At 51.4% G+C, this 26,611-nt stretch overlaps 10 protein-coding genes across 10 annotated transcripts; 6 read left to right on the top strand and 4 right to left on the bottom strand.

The window, feature by feature from the left end:
• Window positions 1–326: 326 nt before the first annotated feature.
• Window positions 327–2,665, top strand: P174DRAFT_449672 (allantoate permease family MFS transporter). Its single transcript, XM_024828867.1, has 7 exons — window positions 327–867; window positions 937–981; window positions 1,034–1,225; window positions 1,334–1,479; window positions 1,531–1,590; window positions 1,646–1,900; window positions 1,952–2,665. The coding sequence occupies exons 1-7, from the start codon at window positions 675–677 to the stop codon at window positions 2,546–2,548; spliced, it is 1,488 nt and encodes a 495-aa protein (XP_024683808.1). The 5' UTR covers window positions 327–674; the 3' UTR covers window positions 2,549–2,665.
• A 186-nt stretch (window positions 2,666–2,851) lies between these two features.
• Window positions 2,852–4,879, top strand: P174DRAFT_386481 (putative histidine acid phosphatase; the record flags this gene model as incomplete). Its single annotated transcript, XM_024823307.1, has 8 exons — window positions 2,852–3,192; window positions 3,250–3,383; window positions 3,430–3,548; window positions 3,604–3,711; window positions 3,764–4,134; window positions 4,211–4,440; window positions 4,490–4,610; window positions 4,653–4,879. The coding sequence occupies exons 1-8, from the start codon at window positions 3,084–3,086 to the stop codon at window positions 4,877–4,879; spliced, it is 1,419 nt and encodes a 472-aa protein (XP_024683807.1). The 5' UTR covers window positions 2,852–3,083.
• Window positions 4,880–4,979: 100 nt separating this feature from the next.
• Window positions 4,980–7,330, bottom strand: P174DRAFT_439831 (acyl-CoA synthetase). Its single transcript, XM_024826905.1, has 4 exons — window positions 7,001–7,330; window positions 6,607–6,908; window positions 5,405–6,549; window positions 4,980–5,343 (listed from the first exon to the last, which is right to left on the bottom strand). Exons 1-4 carry the CDS (start codon window positions 7,030–7,032, stop codon window positions 5,179–5,181), a joined length of 1,644 nt encoding a protein of 547 aa, XP_024683806.1. The 5' UTR covers window positions 7,033–7,330; the 3' UTR covers window positions 4,980–5,178.
• Window positions 7,331–7,665: 335 nt separating this feature from the next.
• Window positions 7,666–10,194, top strand: P174DRAFT_511009 (putative ABC transporter). Its single transcript, XM_024831743.1, has 2 exons — window positions 7,666–8,474; window positions 8,531–10,194. The coding sequence occupies exons 1-2, from the start codon at window positions 7,739–7,741 to the stop codon at window positions 10,063–10,065; spliced, it is 2,271 nt and encodes a 756-aa protein (XP_024683805.1). The 5' UTR covers window positions 7,666–7,738; the 3' UTR covers window positions 10,066–10,194.
• Window positions 10,195–10,684: 490 nt separating this feature from the next.
• P174DRAFT_458769 (exocyst subunit EXO84) lies at window positions 10,685–12,878 on the bottom strand (the record flags this gene model as incomplete). The annotated part of the gene is made up of 5 exons (XM_024829708.1): window positions 10,685–11,081; window positions 11,141–11,777; window positions 11,837–12,415; window positions 12,489–12,604; window positions 12,631–12,878. The coding sequence occupies 5 exons, from the start codon at window positions 12,876–12,878 to the stop codon at window positions 10,685–10,687; spliced, it is 1,977 nt and encodes a 658-aa protein (XP_024683804.1).
• Window positions 12,879–13,206: 328 nt separating this feature from the next.
• On the top strand, window positions 13,207–14,354 carry P174DRAFT_403769 (TOM complex receptor protein TOM20). The gene is made up of 3 exons (XM_024823999.1): window positions 13,207–13,290; window positions 13,352–13,597; window positions 13,671–14,354. The coding sequence occupies exons 1-3, from the start codon at window positions 13,233–13,235 to the stop codon at window positions 13,874–13,876; spliced, it is 510 nt and encodes a 169-aa protein (XP_024683803.1). The 5' UTR covers window positions 13,207–13,232; the 3' UTR covers window positions 13,877–14,354.
• A 632-nt stretch (window positions 14,355–14,986) lies between these two features.
• gel2 (1,3-beta-glucanosyltransferase gel2) lies at window positions 14,987–17,136 on the top strand. Its single transcript, XM_024826904.1, has 6 exons — window positions 14,987–15,032; window positions 15,121–15,251; window positions 15,327–15,426; window positions 15,482–15,766; window positions 15,821–16,272; window positions 16,305–17,136. The coding sequence occupies exons 1-6, from the start codon at window positions 15,024–15,026 to the stop codon at window positions 16,732–16,734; spliced, it is 1,407 nt and encodes a 468-aa protein (XP_024683802.1). The 5' UTR covers window positions 14,987–15,023; the 3' UTR covers window positions 16,735–17,136.
• Window positions 17,137–17,196: 60 nt separating this feature from the next.
• Window positions 17,197–20,920, bottom strand: P174DRAFT_386470 (F-box and WD domain protein; the record flags this gene model as incomplete). The annotated part of the gene is made up of 2 exons (XM_024823306.1): window positions 20,307–20,920; window positions 17,197–20,243 (listed from the first exon to the last, which is right to left on the bottom strand). Exons 1-2 carry the CDS (start codon window positions 20,656–20,658, stop codon window positions 17,197–17,199), a joined length of 3,399 nt encoding a protein of 1,132 aa, XP_024683801.1. The 5' UTR covers window positions 20,659–20,920.
• Window positions 20,858–23,729, top strand: P174DRAFT_127508 (MRX complex nuclease subunit). The gene is made up of 3 exons (XM_024821091.1): window positions 20,858–21,040; window positions 21,104–21,217; window positions 21,273–23,729. The coding sequence occupies exons 2-3, from the start codon at window positions 21,202–21,204 to the stop codon at window positions 23,621–23,623; spliced, it is 2,367 nt and encodes a 788-aa protein (XP_024683800.1). The 5' UTR covers window positions 20,858–21,040; window positions 21,104–21,201; the 3' UTR covers window positions 23,624–23,729.
• A 105-nt stretch (window positions 23,730–23,834) lies between these two features.
• Window positions 23,835–25,809, bottom strand: P174DRAFT_386463 (acyclic terpene utilization AtuA family protein; the record flags this gene model as incomplete). The annotated part of the gene is made up of 3 exons (XM_024823305.1): window positions 23,835–25,346; window positions 25,396–25,727; window positions 25,782–25,809. The coding sequence occupies 3 exons, from the start codon at window positions 25,807–25,809 to the stop codon at window positions 23,835–23,837; spliced, it is 1,872 nt and encodes a 623-aa protein (XP_024683799.1).
• Between the last annotated feature and the right edge of the window lie 802 nt (window positions 25,810–26,611).

Here is a 26,611-nt window from a genome sequence, read left to right as displayed (position 1 = left end):
CGAATCTCTGAAAGCCGGTTTTTATCTCATACTGACTCGTAGCTATCTAGACGACGATGGAGATAGGGATATCTTATGTATAACCCAGAATATCGCTGGCTCTAGTGCTGCAACGCTTCTAGACAATGGCTGATAATGATTCCATTACCTGTGCGGATGGCGTGATAGGGAGGAAGCCAGAAGCAGCTGGCTTGGCTGTGAAGCCCACGCGCAGATCTAGTCTAAAGCAGAAACAAAGACTGTTGACGCTTTCCCTGCTTTCCTCCGGTTCGACGATAGTCCTTGCTTTATGCTTTCGACCTCCAAATATGCACTCCACCTCCGCGATATCGTCATCGCGGAGCTCCGATTGCTCATCAAGAATGGCTATCAGATATCTTCACAAGAATGTCTTATTGACATTGGGGTCTCAGTCGATCGGGATTATTGGTCGGACATTCGATGGACTATTTTTTCTTGTCTTTGGCTATGCGAGATTGTCTTTCCCCAGTCCACGTCCGTCATTGTCCCCATCGCGCAATTACGACAACGATGGTGTGCTGTGCTTGGATGCACTCTCAAATCCTTCTTAATAGCCATCTATTGCCTGCCCCGGGCGATACCGCTCTAGCGGAAACCTCCATCCACTGTCTCATTGTCGAGCAATACCCGACCAGGTAGAGCTGCTCGAAACTATGGCTCTAGTTAAGGAAAAGATAAGTGCAAAGCTTCCATCGCACCCGGTGAACCCAAGTTCGCTTTCCCAGAGCAGCCTGGAAGGAGGTCAATTTGATATCAATGAAAAAGCGTTGCTGCGTAAGCTGGATTACCGACTGCTTCCACCATTGACGATACTATATCTTCTGTCCTTCTTAGACAGGAGCAATGGTACGTAGATTATTGAATCTATTGATTCAAGTCAGAAATCACTATCAAATGCTTACTTACTGCTTCTAGTTGGCAACGCTCGCTTGGAGGGTATGGCTACGGATATTGGAATGAGTGGGTGGTCTTGCGACTATTTGCAGGATTCGATGCTGATGACAGTGTGTAGCGGGCAACATGTACCTTACGGGCCTCACACTGTACTTCATTGGTTACGTCGCTTTCGAGATCCCGTCCAATATCGTGCTCAAGAGGACTACACCTCGGATATGGCTCCCAACACTCACATTGCTGTGGGGAATTGTTGCCACGCTTCTCGGAGTTGTCCAGAATTACGCTGGATACCTGACGTCACGGACAGGTAAATTGATAAACATTGCATATGTTCAAAAGAAGTGCTGACTCGAAAGGGGCCCATGTCTCAAGGGGCCTTGTAGTCCGTTGAGGCGTGGCGCTTCGACGTCTGTAGCCCTGGGGATTGCTGAAAGTGGACTATTTCCGGGCGTCGTCTTCTATCTTTCTATGTGGTATAAGCGAAATGAGCAGCACTATCGGGTGGCCCTCTTCTTCAGCGCTGCATCCCTCGCTGGTGCCTTTGGAGGCGTTCTTGCTTGGGTTGGTACGATGCAATCAGAGGAAAATTGACATCCCGTTGACCATCTGCAGGGTATTGCGCATATGCGTGGTGTTGGTGGTTACAATGGCTGGAGATGGATCTTTATCTTGGTACGGCGCGACACCAAGCGTTCTTAAACCATTATTTGAGCTGACTAGCTCGAAGGAAGGACTGGCAACTGTTGTCATGTCCATTGTCGCTTATTTCTGGGTCTACAATTACCCTGCAACTGCAGAATTCTTGTCAGACAAGGAGCGCGCGTTCATCCAATTCCGCCTGAAGAACGACAATGATGCTACTCGGGACGAACAGTTCAGTTGGACGGCAGTGTTTGATGCGTTCAAGGATGTTAAGGTTTGGCTGTACGGGCTCTGCTTTCACACGATGTCTCTGCCCTTGTACACATTATCGCTGTTTATGGTAGGATGCGTCGACACCATAGACTATGTCGTTATCTGACTATGAATGTAGCCTACGATTATCAAGGAACTGGGTTATTCGGCTGCCAAGGCTCAGCTTCTGACTGTTCCTCCTTATGCCTTGGGATTCATTCTGACAATCATCGTCGCAATCCTCTCTGAACGCACTCGGCGCCGCGCACCGTTCATCATTGGCTCGACCACGTTCGCCTGCATCGGATACATCCTTCTTCTCACTTCAAAGAGAGCGTCCGTATCCTATGCTGGGGTCTTCTTCGCCGCTGGCGGCATCTACCCCTCGGTGGCCATCGTGCTGTCTTGGCCAGCCAACAACGTCTCCGGGCAAACCAAACGCGCTATAGCCAACGCGATGCAGATCTCGATCGGGAACTTGGGAGCTGTGATGGGCACGCAACTCTATCGGACTGAGAGCAGTCCGCGCTACTATGTTGGCCATGGATTTGCATTAGGGTACCTCCTTGCGAATATCGTTGTGGTTAGTGTCTTGTGGGCTGTGCTCAACCGGGAGAACATCGGGAAGGCTCAGCAAAGAGAGGCAAAGGGCATAACTGCATTTATCGGAGATATTGGGGATGCAGGAGCCGATTTCCAGGGCGACAGAGACTCTCGGTGGATTTTTCAGACTTGACGACTGCTTATTAAATGTAACGGCATTCACTTCGTGCTCGGAGTTGGTGTACGGTTCGGCTCATCTTGGTCGATTACCATGGCAAGCATCCAGTGCGTTATCTTGGGTATCTGCAACCTCTTAGGTGCTAGAAACGCGAAATTAGTTAATTTAATGCTCCAAGAAGATAGATTAAATGCATTGTCTAGTGCGTTGGTTGGCTCAACGGCCACTCGACGCACGTGGCGGATCTGCTGTAGGTGAACGGCCTGGCCGAGTCAACACTCCGCAGTCTAGGCACTTCCTCCTCTCACCACCGTCGAACAATCAACCGAGACAACCGAGACATCACCTTCGGTTACAAAGAACTGGTGGAGACACTTGCCTCGCGATGGCTCGAATTTGTCCGTCTTCGACGCTTGTTTTCGGGGAGGATGTTGTTGGATATCTTAAATACCACGAGTCGCACCATGGAGGCAGTTGAAATGTCTCACAGCCAGATATCTTCTCTTCTTTACATTGTCTCAATTGAGTGTCAAACTCACAAAATTGGAGAATGAGACCGACACTTCAGGCTCTTTGGCTTCTCAGCCTGGGTTATGCAACCTCAGTTCATGCTTTGGAGCCTCTTGAACACCTGGGAGCTAACTCTCCGTGGTTCGCTGGTATGTTCTTTCCCTGAAACGATATTATTTCCTATACTGATCTTCTTATCTGAACAGGGCCTAATATCAACAAGATCTCGTCTGACGTTCCAGATCAATGCTCCGTTGATCAGGCGATCTACGTTGTCCGCCATGGCAGCAGATATCCTGATCCCGGCGCCTATGCACAGTGGCAAGCGCTTTACGATGCTGTATGTTTCCTCGGCATCGTAACATTGTTCAATTGCTGAGTTATAGTTCCAATCTGCGAAATTCAAAGCCTCTGGGTCATTGAGCTTTGTCTCTGACTGGGCTCCGGTGCTGAGATACCCCGATCAGCAGATAGCGCAAGTCTCCGTCACTGGGTACAAGGAACTGTGAGTATTTTCTGTCGGCCAGCACTTTTGAAGAACGATGCTGATACACTGATAGGTACAATCTTGGAGTAGATCTTCGGTTTCGGTACCCTTCATTCTACGAGGACAATACGCCATTTTTGCTGTGGGCGAACGACTATAAACGCACTATTGACTCTGCTAGGTATTCCAGAGAACTTCTATCTGCAAAACTAGACTCTCCTAATATTTGATAGGCTCTTTGCTCGTGGCTACCTCGGACCCAATTCCACCTACGGCGACATCTATGTCGTTAATCCGGACGTTGCAGCAGCCACCGGCAACTCTCTTGCGACATCCGACATGTGTCCTAGCTTCAAGGACACCAGCGGAGGCACCTATGCCTCGACCTGGGACAAGATCTATCTGCCACCCATCACCAAAAGACTCAACACGAAGATCTCTGGTAACCTCACTCTAACCGATGACCAAGTCTCGATTTTCCCGTACCTGTGTGGTTTCGAAACCCAAATTACCGGCAGCAGGAGCCCCTGGTGCGATGTCTTCACTCCTAATGAAATCCTTCAGTACGAATACCGACAGGATCTTCGCTACTACTACGGCACGGGTGAGTGATCCCTATACGAATAGTACAAGGAGACGGAGGGGGAAACCAAAGCCGCTGAATCTTTTCTCAATCTCAGGTCCCGGCGCTGGAAAGAACATGACCGTTATGCTCCCTGTCCTCCAGGGCATCGTCAACCTACTCGAGGACGGCCCAGCGGCGACAGCAAACACGACCACAGGCACGAGCAAGCTCCCTCCTCTCATCGTCGCCTTCACGCACGACAACCAGATCAACGAGCTCGCCTCCCTCCTAGGCGTCTTCGACGAGCAGGAACCCCTTGCCGCTGATAAAATGGATAAGAAAAGGGTATGCTAGCTTTTCCCTTATCCAACTCAGCTCTAACGGTTGTCTGTAGATCTACGTCAGCACTCGCGTAAACCCTATGCGGGGGACCATCGCATTCGAGCGTCTCAACTGCACAACTCACGGCAAGACCTCGGTTAATGTCCGTATCCGCCTGAATGACGCTGTCTATCGTAAGTTTGCCCCGTAGCATCTGCCACCTTGCCATATTACAGCAATGAGGCTAACGTTCATAGCCGTCCCGTCTTGCCGCTCTGGACCTGGAAGCAGCTGCCCGCTCGACCAGTATACCACGCTGGTGGCCAAGAAGAGGGAGCAGTACGGTTCCTTTGCGTCGGTCTGTGGCCTTTCCGAGGGCAATGTTACCACTGCCACTTCGGACGGAGCTGTTACTTTCTTCAATGACCTGACCCTTCCTTTCTTGAGTGTTGTCAAGCCTTGATCTGATTCAGTTGCCTGGTCTTTGTAACATTTGTATTCACTACACAATCCTTCCTGGTTCTCTTGTGTGATTTACAATGTATAGTACTCCATAATTTATTAGAGGCGTGCGGTCGTTGAGATTATGGCATTTCACCCGCATAAGACTCTCTTTTGCAGATGGTACATGAGAGAGTATAGCGTGTGTAGACCAATGAAGACACTAATAAGTCTTCCAGTTTTCTGTCAAGGATCATTTATATAGAAGGTTGTGACTCATGATGCTTAGGCTTCATGGTGCAGTCCAGTGGCAATTCCAGATCAAGCCTTATCGGGCCAGTATTCCTGTACGATTATCTTCTTGTTCACCTTACCCATCGCATTGCGCTCAATACTGTCCACAACCTTCAGCACTGTCGGAATCTTGTAAGGGGCCATCTCTTGCTTAAGTTGCGCACGAAGGCTCTGAAGTTCCAGCGGCTCGGTCTGCAGCTCCGTCAGTTCATGCTTTGCGAGAGACGGTGCTCGAAACAGGCAAATATCTCACCCTAGGCCGTTGCTTGACAACAGCAGCGACGCGCTGGCCCCATTCCTCGTCCGCAAGACCCACAACCGCAACTTCTTCAATGGCATCCAAGCCGAGCATCTTCCGTTCCACTTCTAGAGCCGAGATCTTGTACCCGCCGGACTTGATCAGGTCGACCGACGCCCGGCCTTGGATGTAGTATGCGCCCGCATCATCGCGCCGTGCGACATCCCCGGTCTTGAACCATCCGTCTGCAGTGAACTCCCTGGCTGTTGCGTCGGGCTGTCGCCAGTATTCGAGGAAGACGTTGTCCCCTTTGATCTCGATCATGCCGTCCTCGTTCGCAGTCTCAATGGTCGCGCCCGTTTCCTTGTCGACCAGCCGCACCTGTACGCCAGGCAGAGGCCAGCCGACGCTGCCGTCTATCCGCTTGTCGACATCCAGCCCGCAACTGAGCGCCATGCCGATCTCTGTCATGCCGTATCGCTCCAGCAGGATCTGGCCTGTGATTGCGGCGAACTTGGTCTTGATAGGGGTAGGGAGAGCTGCGGAACCGCTTACGACGAGCCTTAAGGCGTTGGCGCCACTTCGGGCAGCGGCTTCCTTGTCTGTGCCGCGTATGTTGGCCTCGAAGTAATCGATCAATCGGGAGTATATCGTTGGAACCGCCATGAACATCGTACAGGAGCCTTGTTCCTGCCACCGGTTCCATATGACTTGCGGGTCGAATTTGGCATGCATCTCGACCGTAGCTCCGCTGAGGAAACTAGCCGTTAAGCCGTTGATGATCCCATGGACGTGATGAAGCGGTAGGACATGGATGAGGTGGTCAGACGGGCTGTACTTCCACGCTTCAACGAGACATCTCGCTTGGAAGGTGATGTTCTTGTGCGTTGTGACGCAGCCTTTGGGTTTTGACGTTGTACCAGATGTGTAAATCATCAGCGCCCTTCGATCCAGGGAGGCGGCAGGCCTGAACGTAGGCAGGGAATTCGACGAGATATCTTTTTTCGCATGGAAAGGCCGAAGAGCCATGAATGGCACATCCTTTGTTATTGACCCACGGAGCGGCTCCTTGAACTTGTCGAACGCAGGGTGCAGAATGACCAAGGATGGGTCCGAGTCGTCTATTGTGTAGAGTAGTTCCTTGACCGGGTGAGTTGTACCTTTGATTGGCACTTGATATTAGTAGACTTACGACAGTCAACGGTTACAAAACGTACAGAGGGGCACACAGACGCCGCCAGCTGCCCAGATGGCCCACTGGGTAACAGCATAGTCGTATCCATTCGGGACCAGGAAGGCAATGCGTCTTTCTTCCAAATCTTTCAGCCGCAATTCCTCAAGAATGATCTTTTTCAACGCTGCCGTATCCACTAAGAGCTGCTTGTAAGTGAATTGCTCCCCCTTGGCCGCATCTATCACCGCAACTTTCCCCGCATTGTGCTGCGAGACTTTCTGTGCCTCCAGAAATAAGGGGAGTGAGGGAATAGAATCTAATGGAGAGATTTCTTCTGACTCTGAACTGCATGAACAAAAATCAGAGTCGACCTATGGAAATAGTGACGAAGACAGTGATCTATAGCAAGTTGAGGGGCGGACCTTCACTCGACATACCGGCCATTAGTGGTGGAGTGGTCGACAGTCATGTTATCTTACGTCTCTTGTAGAGGGGGTATGATAAAGGTCACGATTCAGGAGATCAAGAGAGGGGAACTTCAAGAAAGTATGACCTGGTGAGGGACATTCAGGTATTCCGAAGATCGCTTTCTCAGTCCCCCACTCCGTACGTCCGTACGTGCATTGAATATCGAGTGAGGGGACTTGACCTTAGCCGACGCTTATCGGAGTTCGGTCGTTATCCGGCGACAGAGAGACAGGGTAGGTCGAACGGGGCTGAAATGGATAAAGGCATCTCAAACAGTGCAAATTGTACATTGCAGCAAGTTGACAAGGAATGCTGAGCTAGAAAGTTTGTGGTAACTGAAGGTAGGTATATCATTTGGGCCTCGGTATCTGCAAGACCGGAATGGTCCAGTACTGTATAGTCACACTCGCAGTCGAGGAAAGTCGTCCTATTCTGCCATTATTTCGGATGCATGTGTAAGGTGTAGGCGTCCAATCTTTCCCATTGCCATAGTGCTATCAAGTTGCCTCCGATTGCGCACTCGAATTCTTCTTGATTTGTTTGTTGATTGCATTGCTTTCTCATACTTGAAAATGATCACGTGGCCAGGCTCGGGGATTGCAGCCTCGGACTTAAGGCCGACCACCAGCGAACTCGGAGATCAGCAGTCATCGTCACTCAAGCCGTATGCGACGGCTCCATGAGGGAGCGACAACAATTTCAAGAATATGCTGCTCAGACGATCAATATCGCGCTCCTGCCACTTCAGACCGTCGAGTTTTATCCGCATTGCTCGTCATGGCTCCTCCTTGGCACCGCCGCTAATTCGCATCCAAGATGGAACTTTCTACGAAAACTACCCTACTCCCGACGATGCGGCCAAAGGCCATAACCGCCCTCTCTTCCAAAACTTAAATTTTGTCCTACCTTCGAAGCCGACTCCTTCTCCCACCGAGGGCAAGGAAAGCCTACAACATTGGGCTGTGATCGGCTCGTTGGGAAGAACCCAGCTGCTTGACCTCCTCCGCGGCCAGTACGTCTGTCTTCCGCCCACCGCTCGCAGTTATCCTTTCCTTCTCACGGACGAGATCGCAGCCAAAGATCCTCGGTTACGGTTTGTGGGAAATGCAATTCAATACATTGGATTCATCGGGGAGGGTTCAGAGGCAATCGGCGGCACTCGGGGCGCGTACCTCAGTGCTCGGTATGAGAGTCTTCGGGAAGAAACCGACTGGACTGTCCGCCAGTATCTTAGGGGCCAAACCTCTCTGAACCCCCTAGAGGGAGAGGAGGGTGGAACGGTCCGAAATGAGGAGTTGTTGACGCAGGTTATCACCGACTTGCGCTTAGGCGAGCTGCTCGACATGCCTGTTGCCAATCTGAGCAATGGCCAAACAAGGCGTGCGCGGATCGCAAAGGCCCTCCTCAGTGAGCCAGAGCTGTTACTGCTTGATGAACCTTTCAGTAAGTCACTGTCCATAACAAGTGAACATATGAGAAGGGTGTTGACATCCCCGTAGTGGGCCTCGATCCAGCTACAGTTCGGAGTATTTCCGGTCTTCTCGAACGCCTAGCAGTGAAGGCCTCGCCAAGGTTGATCCTCGCCTTGAGGCCGCAGGACAATCTTCCGGATTGGATCACTCACATTCTTCTTCTCGGGAATTCCAACCAGATCTTGTTCCAGGGCACAAGGTCGGAAGCGGACAAAGTCATGCGCGTCTGGAAGCATCTTACAAAGAAGGGCAGGAGGTCCCCAACACTCAGTGAAGAGGAACAAAAAATACTGCAGAACGCTCGAAAGGATATGGAGTCGGGCTTTCTGGATCGACAACTGCTCTGGGATCTCAATCTTATTGAAACTAGCGTGGGTCAAAGCACTGCAGTGACAACTCATGGGGGAGAGCCGCTGATCGAGATGGAAGGTGTTCGTGTGCAATACGGCGACAAGGTCGTCCTTGGCGGATGGGAGCAAACGGTCAGCGACCAGAAAAAGGAGGGACTGCATTGGACCGTTCGTCGCGGCCAGCGTTGGGTGGTACTTGGGGCCAATGGTTCAGGGAAGACCACATTACTATCCTTGATTACATCGGACCATCCACAAACCTACGCTTTGCCGATCAAGGTCTTTGGGCGTTCGCGTTTGCCCGAGGCGGGCAAGCCGGGCATTTCGATCTTTGAGCTTCAATCGCGCCTTGGTCACTCGTCCCCCGAAATTCATGCTTTCTTTCCCCGTCAACTTAGCATTCGCCAGGCCATCGAGTCTGCCTTTGCCGAAACATTCCTTGCCAAGCCGACTTTGGATCACGAACGAGACCTGGACGTGAGTGCAGCGCTGAGGTTCTTCAAAGCCGAATTAGACCCAGATGCAGCCGTCACAACTCAACAGAAACCACCTGGTGTGAATTACCGCGCGATGGACTTATTCCCCAATATCGGACAACTCAAAACTACCAAAAATCGCGATTTCGTGCCGACAGACTACGATGTCGAGTATGCCGACTCTATACGGTTCGGAGAACTCAGCACTGCACAGCAACGTCTCGTACTCTTCATTCGTGCATTGATCCACAAGCCAGATATCATTATCCTTGACGAACCTTTCTCCAACATGTCTGCGTCCCTCAGAGACAAGTGTATCCACTTCCTCGAGGCAGGTGAGGTGCGCGGCAATCTCAAAACCTCCATCACGAGGCGCACAGCAAGCACAGAGGCTACGTGGCTCAAGGGCTCCAACGTCAAGCCTAGTGAAGTACGGCACCGAGGTCTATCCGAGGACCAGGCTCTCATCATGATTAGCCACGTTAAGGAGGAAATCCCTGACAGCGTCCGGTACTATATGCGTCTCCCGTCCGATCCGGGCGACGGAGGCGAGCCACTTGACTTCCGGTTTGGCGTTTTACAACGGGGCAGTGTCATGAGTGATCCCGAGATTTGGGATCTGGCATGGTCTCCTCCTTCGGCGTTCGATAAAGCAGCCAAGCCAGTACGGCAGAAAAAATCTTCCGCTAAGAATGGGCGCCATGACGGGAATATCTATGAATGGTACACGATATAATAAACATTGGTTGGTGATAGACATAGACATATTCTATATAGCATACCTCACATGTACATTAGCTCTCTACATCTAGCGAAATCCTAACTCAGGTGCTCTGTCTGCAAAAGCACCGGTACAAATAGCACCTTCAACCTCTCACCACATTATGTACGTACTTGACTCGGACCAAAGGAAGTCTATCCCCATTCCCCAGACAATTCTAAATGGATCGACAGCCCCGATCACAAGCTAGATACAACGAGCGGGGCGACCTTGAACGGTCTAGAATCTTCAGCTACGAGGACTTAATGCTCATCAATCAGGCCACAAGTATGAAATCATAGCCGGGAATCCAGTGTCGTATATTGGCCCTTTTTCGCTCCATAATACTGATCAAAGCACCAGAAAATATCGGTGAACCCGCTTCTTGATCGGTATTGCAGGAATCAAAAGGTAATGGGGGATGGATAGATGTTTCTTTCAGAGGTTTCCTGGATTTGCGGAATGATTTGAGAATCTTGATTTGCAGACATGAATTGTTACTCATATTTGAGTCTGATTGAAATTTAAAATGAAATTACCCAGAGCGCAGCTCGCAGAAAAAAATCGCTAATAGCATGACCTCCTGATATTCTTATCAAAAAGCATGGTCCCGTGCAGCATCCGCCAGCCCCGAAATGAGAGACTCCGACCGAGTCATTTGTGGCTTCTCGCCACCATCATCATGCAGATCCAAACCCTTGGCAACAAGGTCGGCGAAGTCTACACCGACTTCGGTCAGAGAGTCGGCATGCTCATGTACGATATCGATGCATTTCTGCCAGACAGTCGTGCCTCGCTGTACGCTGCTGAGCTGCCGGGTGAGAAGGGCATTGAATCCGTCCAAGTGGTGTTTGGCCCACTTGATGCACGCACTTGTCATAACAGCCGGGAAGCATTGCTGGTAGATGTTGATTGTGTTTTTGATCAAGGTGAAATAGACATAGGAAACCTGGAATATATAGAGAGGGAGATCGCCCTCGAAGACACATGCCCTAGATACGTCTCAAATTAGTCATACATTCAAAATTGGGGCCCTGGCGATAAGACTTACCGGACCCTTTTGGATATCACATCGGATCGGGCTTTCAAGTAGGCCTCCCGAGCCTGATCCTCAAAGCCTAGACGAGTGAGCCAGGTAACGTTCGTCTTGGTGGCATTCAAGAACGAGTGAGTGCCAGCTAATGCTCGTGATAAGACACTGGCCAGCTTTGCCGCGCGTTCGTCGACCTTGCTGTTGATGATTTGCTGCGCAACCGAGTTCCCCTTCAAGCCCCTGGCTAATTTTCTGAGCCGCTCAATGCCAGAAACTGCTTCTTCGAAACGCTGGAGGGCGATATCGATGTCGAGGTCATCCACTTGTCCATCCACCCATCGAATATTCTGCTGCTTTCCATCAACATCAATGCGAACTTCGGGCTTGTCGCGGGAAGCGTCTGAAGCATTGAGATCTGACTTTTGGGAAACGGAATGTCTGACACCTGCATAGCCAAAGCCATCGGTGGGCTTAGTCGCCGTTTCTGTCTCAGACCGCAGTGTTCGTCGAAGGTCCTCCACCGCTTTTCGAAAAGTCGCAAGAAGCTCGCTCTTGTCGGAACTATCCCGCTTGTCGTGGCGATATGTGAAAGTCTTTGAGCCTACTCGGACATTGATTGCGTTTGCGATGCCCCGCTCTTCGGCTTCTTCGCGGGCTGCCCCAGTGCCCATATTGGCCCGAGGTCAATCATGTCAACATCTTGTAGCGGCCAACACTCCTCCGCAACAAGTTTCGTCGGAACCGGCCCTCGATGGTTGGGGTTGCTTTGGTCGACCCGCTTTCGCTTTTTCGCAGCCACCAGTAGATGGTCGTTCAGAAGCACGATGTGAACAGGGCGCCTAGGCTTCCACGTGGCCGAGTCCAGCTCGACCCACTGCCCTGTCTCCATCACAATATGCCGGCCTGGAGCTACAGGCAAGAACTTCTGCGATCCTTCCACCGTCTTCCATAGTGTTTGAAGCTGGACGTTCCACATGCTTTCGAGATTGGCTACTGAACTGCGATTCGCATTGCGCTTCGGTACCCAGTCATCCGCCGTCGGTGACATAGGATTGGGGGCATTTCCAATAGCTGTCTGGCCCAGAGCGGTGGTGAGTTCCGCCATCAGAGTGCGTAGCGTCCGCATCTCGCCCTTGAGCTTCTCCGCCTCCTTACTGATCTTGATGAACTGGGTGCGATTCTGGTACACATTCTGCTGGAGGTCGGTGGACGTTCTGTTTCTCACTTTCCGTAGATTGTTTTGGTACTCTTCGATTTCTTCTTCCGTAGCATTGGCGAGCAGGTTTGCTACATCTACAAGTTGGCATGCCGGATTAGCCTACATGAGATCTGTCCAGAACGGTAGCTAAGCTTCACAGCGACTCACATCTGTCTACCGGCAGACTTGGATCCCTCAATGCATTCAAATCAACTTGCGGCGGCCCGGAGGAGCCGGACGACGGCTTTTTGCTGGCTTCCGGAGGACCCAATCCGCCATAGTTGCTTGCTGCCGCAGGGAGACCAGGGACAGGGGGGCGCTGGCATCGAATTCTGGAGCTTGATTGAATCGCGTTGAGTATCTCCGTTTTACTAGATCTGAGGTGGCGCCATTCGTAGGGATTCGCTCGCGAGACACTGACTTGGAGATATTGTTTCCCTGACCCGAATCGGTACCCTTGATGTTAGGTGGAAGCGGTCCGGATATGGGCTTTGGAGCACTGATTTGAGGACGAGCACGGCGCGTTCTACTTCGGAGGGTCAACCCGCGACCTTCCATATTTTCGGATGGAGACGTTCAACACGCGGTCAGATCGGTTAGATGATAAGCTATGAAAGAGCTGAGGAAAAGCGCAAGCATTGCAGCATGACGAGCTGTTTTGTCATAGGTAGCTGTCCCGTTGGGCGCTCAAGCGGGAGAGAAACCCCGAGGCGGAACAACAATGATCCCGCGCTTCAAAATTATCGCGGCTGCCCGGTTACAAGCTTAAGCCGGGCGTCACCAAAACTTCCAGTCGTCAAAGGTTGCCATCCGTTGTTGGAACTACGAGAGGTTATTTTGTTTTCTTTTTACTTCTCCGATTGTATTCTACCCTTTTAGATTTAATTAAAACCCTCCTCTCTCCGCACCAACATGAAGACCTCAACCTTGGTGGCTGCTTCTGCCGGCACCATCTTGACCGGCCTCTTGGGTAAGTGCCGAGGAAATCCATCGATCGCATGTATTCCGATCAAAGTTGACTCATCCTGTAGCCTACGCCATATTCTTTGACCACAAGAGACAGACCGATCCCGAGTTCCGCAGAAGCCTGAAGAGAAACAACCGTCGACTTGCGCGTGCTGTCAAGGAGGAGGCAGAGGCCCAGGGTGCTATGCAGCGGGAAGCCATCAAGAAGGCAGTCCAGCAGGCCAAGGACGAAGGTTTCCCAACGGACTTGGAAGAGAAGGAGGCCTATTTCATGGGTCAAGTTGCTCGCGGAGAGTCTCTGTGTGCCGAAGGTATGATCAACATCTCGCTCAAGTCATCAGGATCAACAACACACAAAGCCAGCTCACACACCTTCGCATATAGGCTCCGACCAGATTGAAGCTGCTTTGTGCTTCTACAAGGCTCTCAAGGTCTACCCTCAGCCCAAGGACCTGATCTCGATATATGACAAGACCGTCCCTAAGGATGTGTTGGAGATCTTGGCCGAAATGGTCGCCATGGACGCCGGTCTCAAATTGGGCTCTTTCACTGGCGAGGGTGGCAGTGCTGACAACCACGGCGTCGAATAAATGTCATAAGAAAGCAGCCCTCCACAGTACTTTACCCTCCGCGTCTCCGTCATTTCGCCTTTTCCCGCAATAGGAGTCTTGGCCTTTGTCTCTTGAGCTTCCGGTCCACGCTGGGCCTTGGCCTGGTAACTTCTCCAGACTGACCTATCTGATTCTCCTTTCTTCAAATCTCTCTCTCACGTGGCGCTCGCAACAATCTCCACTACTTGTGACCTTTCTTCTTCCACCCCTGTACATTTGCATTGTGTCTTGGCCGCCGATGCGGCGGACCATCTTGGTATTTCTCGGCGCCATGACTTTTCGTTCTATTTATGTGTATCTCTCCCCTTTCGCCTATCATCGGTCTCCTTGCCCCGGACCTGGCCAGACACCACATTTCGCTGGGTGGCTGAGCCCCGGTAGTTCCTCTGTCTCCGAATCCTCCGTTACGATGGGTCTGCTTTGGGATGTATTTTAGAAGGATCAGTAGTTCTAGCAGGGTGAAAAAGACGGTCTTTGAAGAAAAAGTAAAAGTTCAGTCAGCTGTTGTTTTCTCTTTGAGGTTGTAACTCATTTGAAGGCAGCCAGATTCTAGACAGGACGACCCCAAGGACATCCAAGACGAACTTGTCTGATGTCTGACTCTTTAGGATCGTGGAAAGACCCAATCCCAGCCTCTGTAACCCAGTCTGACCCTTGAGGTGAGACGCTGGCGTTGTGGATGCGCCGGACTGCTGTTAGCGCCGCTTGGCCGCACTGTTTCACTCTCACGATGCTCCACTGTCCTTCATTGTGCCATTTGTGCCCAGCTTTTAGCCTTATTAAATCGTCTAATGTAACTCCTGGGCGCTGATAATTGCTCTTGGCCCTATCTGTTTCCAAAATGAAGATCTTGCTCAGTCCTCTTCCCCTTACTACTCCCTTCTTCCCTTCTGTTCCTTCGTACTCGAATTCTTTCTCCTTGTCGCGTTGGTTATATCTTTTAATCGCCACGATCGCTTCCTTCTGTTCTGTTTACACGCCTCCCTAACTTCAGTCATTCTTTTGAAGACCCTTGAACCCTTTAACTAAGCCCCTCTTTTCGCTCCGGCACTCCCTGTGAAAGGGTCCATCCAATCGTTCAGCTTCTAATCCACATCGGGCCAAAACTATTCTTCCACGTTCAAACATGCTTCCGGTTCGTCACACGTAAATTTCCAATAGTTTCGTTATATCGTCCTTGCGCTGTTTGATATCTTGATTGGTATACTGAGAATGATTTGCAGACTTACGTTCGCCTTTTTACGGCGGTCTGCGCTCTCGCGACCACTGCCAGCGCCGTCGTTCCTATTGAGGTCAAGGGAAAGGACTTTGTGAACAGTGAAACCGGTGCTCGGTTCCAGATCTTGGGTGTCGAGTAAGATTTTACTCTCCGCGGTGCTCGACCATTTTGAAGGCGGAATTGTTGATCGTCCGTTCTCTTGTCCAACAGCTACCAGCCTGGCGGTTCCTCTGGCTTCACCAAGGACAAAGATCCTCTCAGCGATCCTGATGCATGCTTGCGGGATGCCGCTCTCATGCAGCGTTTGGGCGTATGATTCACTGTTTTCCCGAGCAAGATTCGTTGCATTACTTATGCGAAAACAGGTTAACACCATCCGTATCTACAACTTGTCGCCGAGTCTCAACCACGACGAGTGCGCATCCATCTTCAACGCAGCTGGTATCTACATGATCCTGGATGTCAACTCGCCTCTCTATGGCGGGTACCTTGACAGAACCGACCCTGAAAGCACCTACAACGATGTCTATTTCCAGCAGGTCTTTGGTGTCGTCGAAGCGTTCAAAAACTTCCCCAACACCCTGGCCTTCTTCGCCGGAAACGAGGTCATCAACGAGCAGAGTGTCAAGCATGTTCCCACTTACGTCCGGGTATGTCATCCATCTCAACAACTTATGATTGCCTGCCCACTGACACTTTCGTAGGCTATTCAGCGTGACATGAAGGATTACATCGCAAAGAACCTTAACCGCAGCATTCCTGTTGGGTACTCTGCTGCCGATATCCGTCCCATCCTCATGGACACCCTCAACTACTTCATGTGCGCGGACGACGCCAATTCCCAATCGGACTTCTTCGGCCTCAATTCCTACTCGTGGTGCGGCAACTCGTCCTACACCAAGAGCGGCTACGATGTCCTCACCGAGGACTTCGCCGACGCCTCTATCCCCGTCTTCTTCTCCGAATACGGCTGCAACGAAGTCCAGCCCCGCTACTTCACCGAAGTGGAGGCTCTCTACGGCCAGCAAATGACCCAGTCCTTCTCTGGCGGTCTCGTCTACGAATACACCCAGGAGGAGAACGACTACGGTCTCGTCCAGATCAACGACAACAGCACCGTCACACTCCTCGTCGACTACGACAACCTCATGGCGCAGTACAAGAAGCTCGACATGAGCCGCATCCAAGCCTCCAACACAACCCAGACCTCTGCCAAGCCCCCAAGTGCGACTCCTCCCTCATCACCAACTCCACCTTCACCGACTCCTTCGATCTGCCCAAGAGACCCTCCAAGGTCCAGAACATGATTGACAACGGCCTCTCCGACGCCAACACCGGCAAACTCGTCGAGGTCAAGAGCACCGACATCAAGCAGAAGATCTACAACGCCAACGGCCAGGAGATCACTGGCATCAAGCTGAATATCCTGGCTAGCGGCGAGTCCAATACCCCTGGTGCTCACAGCTCCGGCTCTACTTCTGGCTCTTCCGGCTCCGGCTCGAGCGGCAGCTCGTCTTCGTCCGGCTCTGACAAGAAGGAGGGTGCCGCTGGCACGATTTCCGTGCCCTTCGTTGGCCTGCTGTCTGCTGCGTCGTTCATGGCGTTCTTCATGCTTTAATCGGTTAATATTCTTGTCTACTGGTTTGTATTCTCGCTAAATATTTGAGAACTTTTGTCTTCGTCCAGGCGGTCCTGTAACCTCGCCGCGTCTTGGGGCTTTCAAACACAGTGCATTCTTGTGCAGAACATATAGATCAAGCTCTGATATAGTTTGCTTATGCGACTTGGCTTTATTTTTGTAGCTATGACGCTTTGTTACCTTATATGGGAATTTCATAAATTCGATATTTGCTAGGAAATCCTAGTACAGAGAGAAGGTCAGATCGACGTTCGGAATTGGGTCATATTGATTGTATGAATTTGGATGCAGCTGTATGTATGCCTTATGCTTTGTCGATAGGGCATGTGAAAATGCTCAAGATGAAGTAGTCAATGTAAAGGATTAGTACGATCTAATGATTGAAGGTAAAAAACAAACTCTGAAATCAAGTCAGAAAACAAAACCAAAAAGAATATTCATCTACAAAGCTCTTCCTTTGCCTTTACCCTTGTCAGAGGCCGGTGAGAATGTACTCGGCGAAGGATATTCCTTGTCTTGCTGCCTCTCTGTTTGCCCGACACTCTGGCTCTCCGCAAGACTCAACTGTATGGCAAGCTCCAGATCGTCAAGCTCTTGCTGGCGGCTGCTTTCAGCACCAGCTAATTCGCATGGTGAGATGTCACCATAACTCGACTGAAACTTCTTGGAGTACTTCACGGAAAAAGGAGACTTTTCTTGGGAAGCTCCTTCGTCGAGCAAGCTCAGGCGGATAGCTTCAGCAATATCAGGTGCAAGGTCATCGTCGACCGTGTCCTGGTAGGGAGAGGATGAGGACGAATAGTCGTCTGCTGCGACGGAACTATCATTCCGACCGATAGTGTCACTTGGAGAGGTGCTGACTACCGAGCTATCGACTGCTTCACCACGCTTGAGGGCTTCACTAGCGAAAGCTTCTTCGCTCAGTAATTGTGCGTAGGCGAGAAGTTGCTCCTCGCTGACGTCCGGCCCCAATAGATCAATACCAAACCGGTTGTTGAGATGCGCCCTTTCCTTCGCTTCGGCGACTTTCTGTCGTTCCATTTCCACCTTTTCGTCCTCTATGTACTCCTTGAGGGCTCCACGGCCACTGCTGCTGAATCGTTGACCCTCAGCCGTGATGTTGCTACCCCTGTGGCCGCGGCGAAGTCGACGCTTACTACTCTTATATTGATCTGCGCCAGAGGAGCTAAAAGCCCAGTACCGCAGGTGCGTTCCCAGAGCGACCATGCCCCTCAGCACAGTCGGATCCGGATCAAGGCATATGGCTCCACATGCGAAGAAGTTATTGCCAACTCCATGCATGGAGGCTTCTGCTTGCACTAAGCGGCGACGAGCTCTGGAAGAAAATCGTGAGTTGATTGTCCGAATAGGCCGTGTGGTAGACGCAAGGGGATCCCATGCTTGTACGAGTCCGTCGTTACCACCGTGCACCAAATATAACGACGTCAGGGCAACACATGACACTTGTGGTGAGTCGGTTTGAATGATCCTTAGCGGCGGCACGGAGTTGATAATATCGGTACTCTTGGCCGAGGGCGCCCGTATATCCCATACAAACACCAGGCCTGTGGCGGTACCAACAGCGAGGTATCGTCCTCGACTTCCGGGAACTTCAGGGTTCGAGGACGACTGCTTCATGTGCGGCAACGGGGATGACATGGCCGAAGAGAAGCCCGAGCCACCAGACATCCCCAGTAGTGGATCCTCGTCAGCCGTCAGGACGGCATAAGTGGAAGAATCCAAGGCGCTTGTAGTAATCCGAACGGACTTTCGGTCGCCGAAGCCAAAGTCCGACATGCGCCATTCTGTGTTTGCAACCGAGCAGACGACTGTGTCACTGAGGTAACTGGAAGTTCTGGACGGAGGGAGACTACTCGCGTCCGAAGCGGAGGATGGGATAGGTGTATGGCTAGGGCCACCAAAAAGAGATCGAGATGTAGCATCACCAGTGAGATGAGGAAGGGTTCCAGAAGCCGCTGGCAGATCGGATTTCATGATTCTGGTGAACCTGCGAATCGAGGCTTTTTCACCTTCACCAGCGCCTCGAGCAATAACCAGGATTGATTCACCGGCGCCATGGCCGTCATTACCGGCAAAGTCGACTTTCAGATCGCGTCTCATATCCCAGCCCTCACAAACCTTTCGGAAATGCTTGGGTCTAAATTTCAGGAAACGCTCAATCTCCTTGGTTTCGGCAGCTATCTGCTGATCATCCAGCTTCATCGAGTCCGACGACGATCTAGGGCTGTAGCTTCCATCGACAGGATCCCTGTTGAACGGGTCTGGTCGTGCAGTTCGCTTGCTCGCTTCTATGAGCTCCCATCGAACACTTCTACCAGTCTTCCAAGCAAGCTGATCAATTTCCTCTGCGCTCAACTTTGCCGCAACATCGGGTTGTCGAGGCATTTCTGTTAGGTAGTAAACCTCTCCGAGCGCATTGAGAACTGTTGCCCATATCCTGCCACGAGAGGAGCGTTTCTTGGAATAATTGTCATCGACAGCGATACCAATGATGGGAACTCCGGGGCAGATAGCCCATTTAGCCGTGACCTGGCCTCTCTCAAACCGCTTCTCATAAGTAGGATGAGGCCCGAGGGCATAGGCCGTAAGGATACCAACAGATGAACCAGAGAGCATCCCAACCAAGCCTCCTGTCATCTTAAGGATGTGCGGGGACTTGGCAATCCAGACCGCAGTGGTTGATGTTGTCGCCGGGTTGAGCGCCGGGACGCCCTGTTGTGGTTGGGAAGTTGATTCCACGAGCCCAAGGAAACGACCACGCTGCTCTGTAGTCGAGATGAAGTAACTGCGGCCTTGCGGACAACCTTCACCATAGACCATGCCATATGGCTGACTGACGTCCATACAGTTGGGTTGCCCAACAAGGTCGCCGGATCCGAGGCCATATTCGGTATCGCCAGGGAACAAGTCCGCAAAATGCCGGAACATCTGATGATCGGATAGGCCCCATGTTCCGACTTTGACCGTCGAAGGATCGCTAGCAGATGCAATTCCCTGCTCCGTCGCACCATGAATAAAATGCGGCTCCTTCTTGGCATCTTCTACACCGAAAGATCCACCGAGGTGACTCACGGGGTACATAAGCTGTGAAGTGTAGGTGGCTACAGCGCTGCCATTACGTACATTGGCAGCTCGAACCGTACCATGTTTCTTGGAAGGCTCGAATTGAGCTGGCTTGCCCCTTGAAAGCGATCTAAACAAGCGGGTCCTCAGAATGTATTCGCTTCTCCACGAAGCTAGCGCAGTCAGTCTCGAGAAGTACCGCTTATTTGAAGCCACGTTATCCGAGCTGTCCGCTGCAGAGAGACGATCGCCATTTTCCACAGTGTACGGACCCGGGAAGTACCGGGAGAATGCGATTCTCCAGGCATGAGGGGTCGTGACCAAGCTATAAAAGCGGCGGGACACAAGTGAGATGGATGACAACGATGGCGGTGGCAGATGAGAGAGAATGTGAGTCAGGACCTCTGCGAGTTCCAAAGGTTAGTTCGTTAATCGCTAATCACTGCACTAGGAGAATGATGACGTACCATTGGGTAAGGCTCCCAGAGATATACGCGGCTGAGCATTGAGATTTGCCCTCTTAGAGCGACAATCTGCTTGCTTGCTGGGAGACTGTGGAATGGCGTTCCTGTACTGACTGGCACCGCTGACAGCCGGCGATGTGTGAAGGAATGGATCGGAACTTATCGCGTTCAAGGACGAGAGGCTGTCGTCCTCGACGCCAGTTTTAGGGTCTCCGACTCCCTCATGAAGAGGACCGGAGACCCGGTGATGCTCTGCGCAAAGGTCATGTCCATGCTGGGTGGGGCTGAAAGCGTCTCTGGATGGCGATTCTGCTGGGGAACTCGATTGGAGAACTGCAGATAACTCTGATTGCATAAAAAGGTCTGGTAAGGTTGGAGGGACAATGTAGGCGACTGAACCAGCGGAGAATCCTGGATCAGCCGGGATGATGGTCAGAGAGGAGCGACGAAGGAAATGCGGTAGAATCGATTCCTGAGATAGAACTCAAATGGAGGGTTGGGAGGGAAATCAAGGAATGAGTCAAGATTCAAGATTCGGATGGTCGATGGCGGGGGCAGACTTTCGCGTTCCGAGGCACGTGACACGGTCGCGCCTTGGAGGCAAATTGCTTTTTCGTCCGCAATAACAGCATGAGAAGTTCAAGGATAATATTCCGTGGACAAAATTTTGTGCTCTTAGGCCGATTACATTTATCAGACTGAGATGGCATGTCTTTCATGAATCCGCGTCAGAAAAGGTTGGCTGTGTTTGTTGTCTGCAGGCAGCACTCTCCAGGCATCTAAGCAACTGTCCTCCGTAGTTCACATTTAAGCACTTGTTTCTCTCTGGTTACTTTGAAAAGTCCACATTTACTCCTCCATTTCTTCATACATGTGTGATTAGCTCTCTGTTTGGAATATGCCTGGCATCAGTGGTAAGTAGTGACTTAATAAAAAAGCCATTCCTGCTTCAAAGGCTGATTCACATAGGCGCGGAAACAATCCGCATCCTTGTATCAACCGACAACCATGTCGGGTACAATGAGCGAGATCCGATAAGGGGTGACGACAGCTGGAAGAGCTTCCATGAGGTGATGTGTCTGGCCAAAGAGCGAGACGTGGACATGGTACTCCTTGCTGGCGATCTTTTCCATGAGAACAAGCCGTCCCGAAAGTCCATGTATCAAGTCATGCGATCAATCCGAATGAACTGTTTGGGTGACAAGCCTTGCGAGTTGGAGATGCTCAGTGATGCGAGCGAGAACTTTCAAGGGGCATTCAATCACGTCAACTACGAAGATTTGGACATCAACGTTGCCATTCCGATTTTCTCAATCCATGGAAATCACGACGATCCGTCAGGCGAGGGTCATCTGGCGGCCTTGGACTTACTCCAGGTGTCAGGGCTGCTAAATTACTACGGTAGAACACCGGAGTCCGATAACATCCATATCAAGCCAGTGCTGCTACAGAAAGGGCGCACGAAGTTAGCTTTGTACGGTATGAGTAACGTACGGGATGAGAGGCTCTTCAGAACATTCCGAGACGGTAAAGTGAAGTTCTATCAGCCTTCCATTCAAAAGAACGATTGGTTCAACTTGATGTGCGTCCATCAGAACCATCACGCATACACCGAGACTGGCTATCTTCCAGAAAATTTCCTCCCAGAATTCCTCGACCTGGTCATCTGGGGCCATGAGCACGAATGCTTGATCAATCCAAAACTCAATCCGGAAACGAAATTTCATGTCATGCAGCCTGGGTCGTCGGTAGCGACTTCGCTTGTTCCTGGCGAAGCGGTTCCAAAGCACGTTGCGATTCTTAGCGTCACTGGTCGGGAGTTCAAATGTGAGCCAATCCGCCTGAAAACAGTACGTCCATTTGCAATGAGAGAGATTGTGCTGTCAGTAGAAAAAGGCGCGCAGAAGTTGGCCCGTAAAGAGAACAACAGAACTGAAGTTACACGCTTCCTGATCTCAATCGTTGAAGAACTAATCGAGGAAGCCAAAACGGAATGGCTGGAAATGCAGGATGAGGCAGATGAAGATGAGGAGCGCGAAGTTCCATTACCGCTAGTGAGGCTTCGTGTTGAGACATCCACGCCAGAAGGAGGCAGCTATGACTGTGAGAACCCCCAGCGCTTTTCCAACCGTTTTGTGGGAAAGGTCGCCAACGTGAACGACGTGGTGCAATTCTATCGGAAGAAGAAGAATACCACGACACGCAAGAAGGACAACGAAGTCGATGAAGCCGCTATGTCTCAGCTATCCACTCTGGACACGGTCAAGGTGGAACAGCTGGTGCGCGAGTTTCTCGCGGCCCAGTCGTTGACCATCCTTCCACAGAATTCTTTCGGAGACGCAGTGGCTCAATTCATCGACAAGGATGACAAGCATGCGATGGAGATGTTCGTCAACGAGTCCCTAGAAAGCCAGGTCAAGCATTTGATGAGCCTAGATCGTGAAGGCGACGAGATGGATGACGAGGAACTAGCCCAGAGCTCTATACAAAAGGCCATGGACAAGTACCGAACACAGATGGAAGAAATGTTTTCTCGGGGAGTAAAGAAACGAAGCACACGGGGCAAGAAACGGTTCAAGCCGAAGCCCGACGGATGGGACACGGAATTCGACGGCGAGTGGGAGGATCAACCAGGGGCTCTAATTCACTCTGATAACGAAGTTGGCGATCCCAACGAAGAGGAAGCTGCTGAAGACGGAACAGAACCCCAGAAGGCTGCGTCGACTCGTGGTCGCGGCCGTGGGCGAGGTGGACGAGCCGCAGCGACTACCACATCTCGTACCACAACTAAAGCGCCAGCAACAAAGAAGAGTACTCCTGCTAAAACGAAAAGAGGTCGAAAACAGCAAGTAATCTCGGATGAAGAAGATGACGATGTAGTCATGCTCGATGACGATGAAGAGGATGCCGCCCCTCAAGCTCTCTCCAACATTGACGAGGACGAGGACGACGACGACGACGACGACGACGACTCGCAAGCCCTGTTCGTCAAACAGCCGACAACAAGGACCCGGAAACCAGCTGCAAGCTCGGTAGCTACGAGGCAGCGCCGATCGGGACGCAGCGCAGCGTCACCCGCCCCGTCTTCAGCGACCATTAGCGGCACGGCTACTGGTCGAACCTCTGGCAGAGCAAGACAAACACAGACGACCCTGCATTTTGTGGGCTCTCAAACCAGTACACGATCTCGTGCTGCTGAACCGTCGAGGCCAGCGTCGAAAACTAGTCGGAGCACCAGAGCTGCTAGCGTGGCCAGTGAGGATATTGATGATGACAGTGACGCTTTCGAGCCTATGCAGAGTTCCAGAAGACGGAGGTAAATGTGTTCATGGTATGCATGATATCGAGGGGCTGGGAATAAGATCCTAATTGAATCTCTTTCTTCTTCCATCCTTGGAAACAAATGAGCGTCTTGCCAGCTATATTGCATCTCTATGGCGTTCAGGCAATTACAGGCATTACATTTGAGGAAATAACAGTCATTCTTCACCGTCTCACGGACCCGCAGATATACTAAATATTGTAAGGAGACTACAACTTCCCCCTATTCAAGAACTTCACAGGCACATCCACCCACCTCGCGCGTAAATACTCCGCCACATTCTTCCCCAGAAAATCCACCGTGGTCGTGATCCCAACTCCCCGATCTAGCAAATTCCGAAACAAGAAATGCACCGCCCGTAGATTCGGCAGCTCGAACCGTTCAATCTGCAACTCGGGATTCGCGTTGTACGCCTCACCCAGGAGCTCCTTCGCTTTCGGCGTGGACAGCAACGAGCGGAGCCAGAGATACTCGTCGCTATAACGCACCCAGAACCCGCAGTTGGCGTCTGGGCCTTTATCGCCGGAGCGGGCATGGACAATCCAGCCTAGGGGCCCGCGAGTTGTCGGTCCGAAATCGGCTTGCGGATCGGCGGGGGAGTGTGTGATGGCCTGCGAGGGCTGTCGGGGTGGGTAATGGCGGGTTGTCGGGGGAGGCGGGATATCGATGACTTGCTTCTTCCAGGGGAGGTGGGCTTGGTGCTTGATGTCCTCTTGGGGCAGGAGTGTGACATAGTACTCGTGGACCGGTTTGGGGAACCCTTGGCGGAGGTCCAGGTGGAAGGTGGCGCCTGGATATCCCTGCATGATGTTGTCTACGATGGGACGGAGGAATCGGGAGGGGGCGAGGTCTTCGGCTCTACGGGCCTGTGCGACGACTCTGAAGGTAACGGTAGCGCTATCTTGATTTCTGGGGTCGTCCGGTGACGAGCCTAACACGGAGAACTTCAAGGCCGAGAAGCTGGACGAGTACGGCGCGAGGAGGTGCCGGATCTGGTCTTCTAGCATCCTCGCCTTGGCCGCGATATCTAATCCCACCAGGAACCACGAGACTTCTGCTTGGAACCCGCCACGGGCAGTAATGCCGACCTTTGTGGTTAGCGGGGGAGGCGCAGAGCGAACGCCGCGTACAGCAACGCGGTTGACCCCCAATTGTTCGAAATGGACGTCCGTCAGAATGGCAGTCACATCCGAGTTGAAGTACCACGGGCCTTGGATCTCGTACAGCAGTTGCGAGGAACATGTGTCGACGGTGACAGCGCCACCGGAAGAGTATGATTGCTTCGTGATGACCACCTGGCCGTCTGCCGAGATCTCTGCGATGGGATATCCGATGTTGGTCCAGCCATCACCACCGGCGTTCTCCAGCATTTTGAAGCCCGTAAAGTTGCCTCCACAGACGTAGTTGCTGCATTCAATGAGGTGTCCAGCCACAAATGCGTTTGCCAATCGATCGAGGTCATTACGGTTCCATCCGTGATACCAGTACGCTGCACCGATCACGGGCGATGCGTCTGATACCCGTCCACACAGAACAATGTCGGCTCCTTGAGCGAAAGCCTCGGCGATTCCGAGCCCTCCCAGGTAGCATTGGGCGTATATCGGCTCAAATGACCATTCGGAGAGTGTCTCACCAGTGTAGACATTGCTAAACGTGGATTGGCCAGAGCATAAAGATTTCTTGATCGTGGGAAGAACTTCATCGCCTGATATCCAAGCAACCTGTACCTAGTCAGTGTATGCCTTCAAAACAAGCAAGAAATATCCCGACCTTTAACTTCAACCCTTTAGCTTGTACCATTTGCGCTACTACCTTGTACAAACCTTCAGTATCACAATTTCCCGCATTGACAGCCAGCTTGATTCCATGTCTCGCCAAATCCTCCAGCGCCGGCTCTAGGGCCAGCAGGAAGGAGGTCTCATACCCCGGCATAGCTGCCTCTTTACTCTGTGCCAGCAGCTGGCCAACCTTCCGTGCTGCCCCTGTGACCATGTTGGCTTCGCTCAAGAAGTCCGCGATGATCACATCGACTGGGTCTTGAGAGTAATTGTGCGCAAATTCAGCAATGGCATGGCGCCGGTCGGAGGCAGAGCCCGAAGCACCTTATTCAGTCAGTATCGACATCGAGCAAGATTATACATAGATCACCAACCCACCTGCGATGCGAATGGGGCGAGTCCTCATCGTGTCAGGCTAAGGCTAATTCTAATAGAGCAAGCAGTTCCCAAATTTAATGAGCAGACTTGACCAGCAAATACTACTCGATCCAAAAGCCAGACACACATGGTCGAAACAATCGACTGACGATGTGCCGTATAAATTGGTTGTATCTGGTTTGTTTGAGATGTAGCACCGAGGGAAGCTGGCTCGGTCCTCGGTCTGAAATGCGGGGTTAGCGTCATCATACAGTCTGGGGTAATGCACCTGCATAACTCCAGCCTTTCATTCCTTTGAATGTGACTGTATCTTTGTGCCTCGTTCTCGAGTTAAAAGTCTGTATATCAAACCTTTTAAAGTGCGACCCAGAATTTTGTATCAAAATCAAGCAACTCCCCACTCCTCAATTAAGTTGCTTCCAGCCCTGAGCATAAAAGTCTTTTCAATGGCAAACAAACACTTCCCAGACTTCTCCTTCACGTAGTTAATAAGGAGTGTACATTGTACTGCACAGCTTCACCATTTTCTAATTGACTCAGGTCAGCCACCCTTCAGAGCCCTTTATCAATACGACCTAATGTTCTCCCTATATAACATCCACAGAAATGTTTTGAAATGCCACATGACTAAGTGTCAGGTCAATACCGCTTCGCTAGTTCACGAAAGCAAGCAAGAGATGATGGAATTCGACAATAAACCAAGCATTTGTTCTAATATGGTTGATTGGGTGCTTCTAAAATTGGCTTTGCCAGCCAGCTGGAGAAGCTTCAACCTAGCCCGAGTATACTATGTCTCTTGTGTCTTTCAGGCCTTGTCTCCAGACATTTTT

This window comes from Aspergillus novofumigatus, assembly GCF_002847465.1.
Source record: "Aspergillus novofumigatus IBT 16806 chromosome Unknown P174scaffold_3, whole genome shotgun sequence".
NCBI classification, from domain to species: Eukaryota; Fungi; Ascomycota; class Eurotiomycetes; order Eurotiales; family Aspergillaceae; genus Aspergillus; species Aspergillus novofumigatus.
This window is presented reverse-complemented; position numbering and strand designations above follow the sequence as displayed.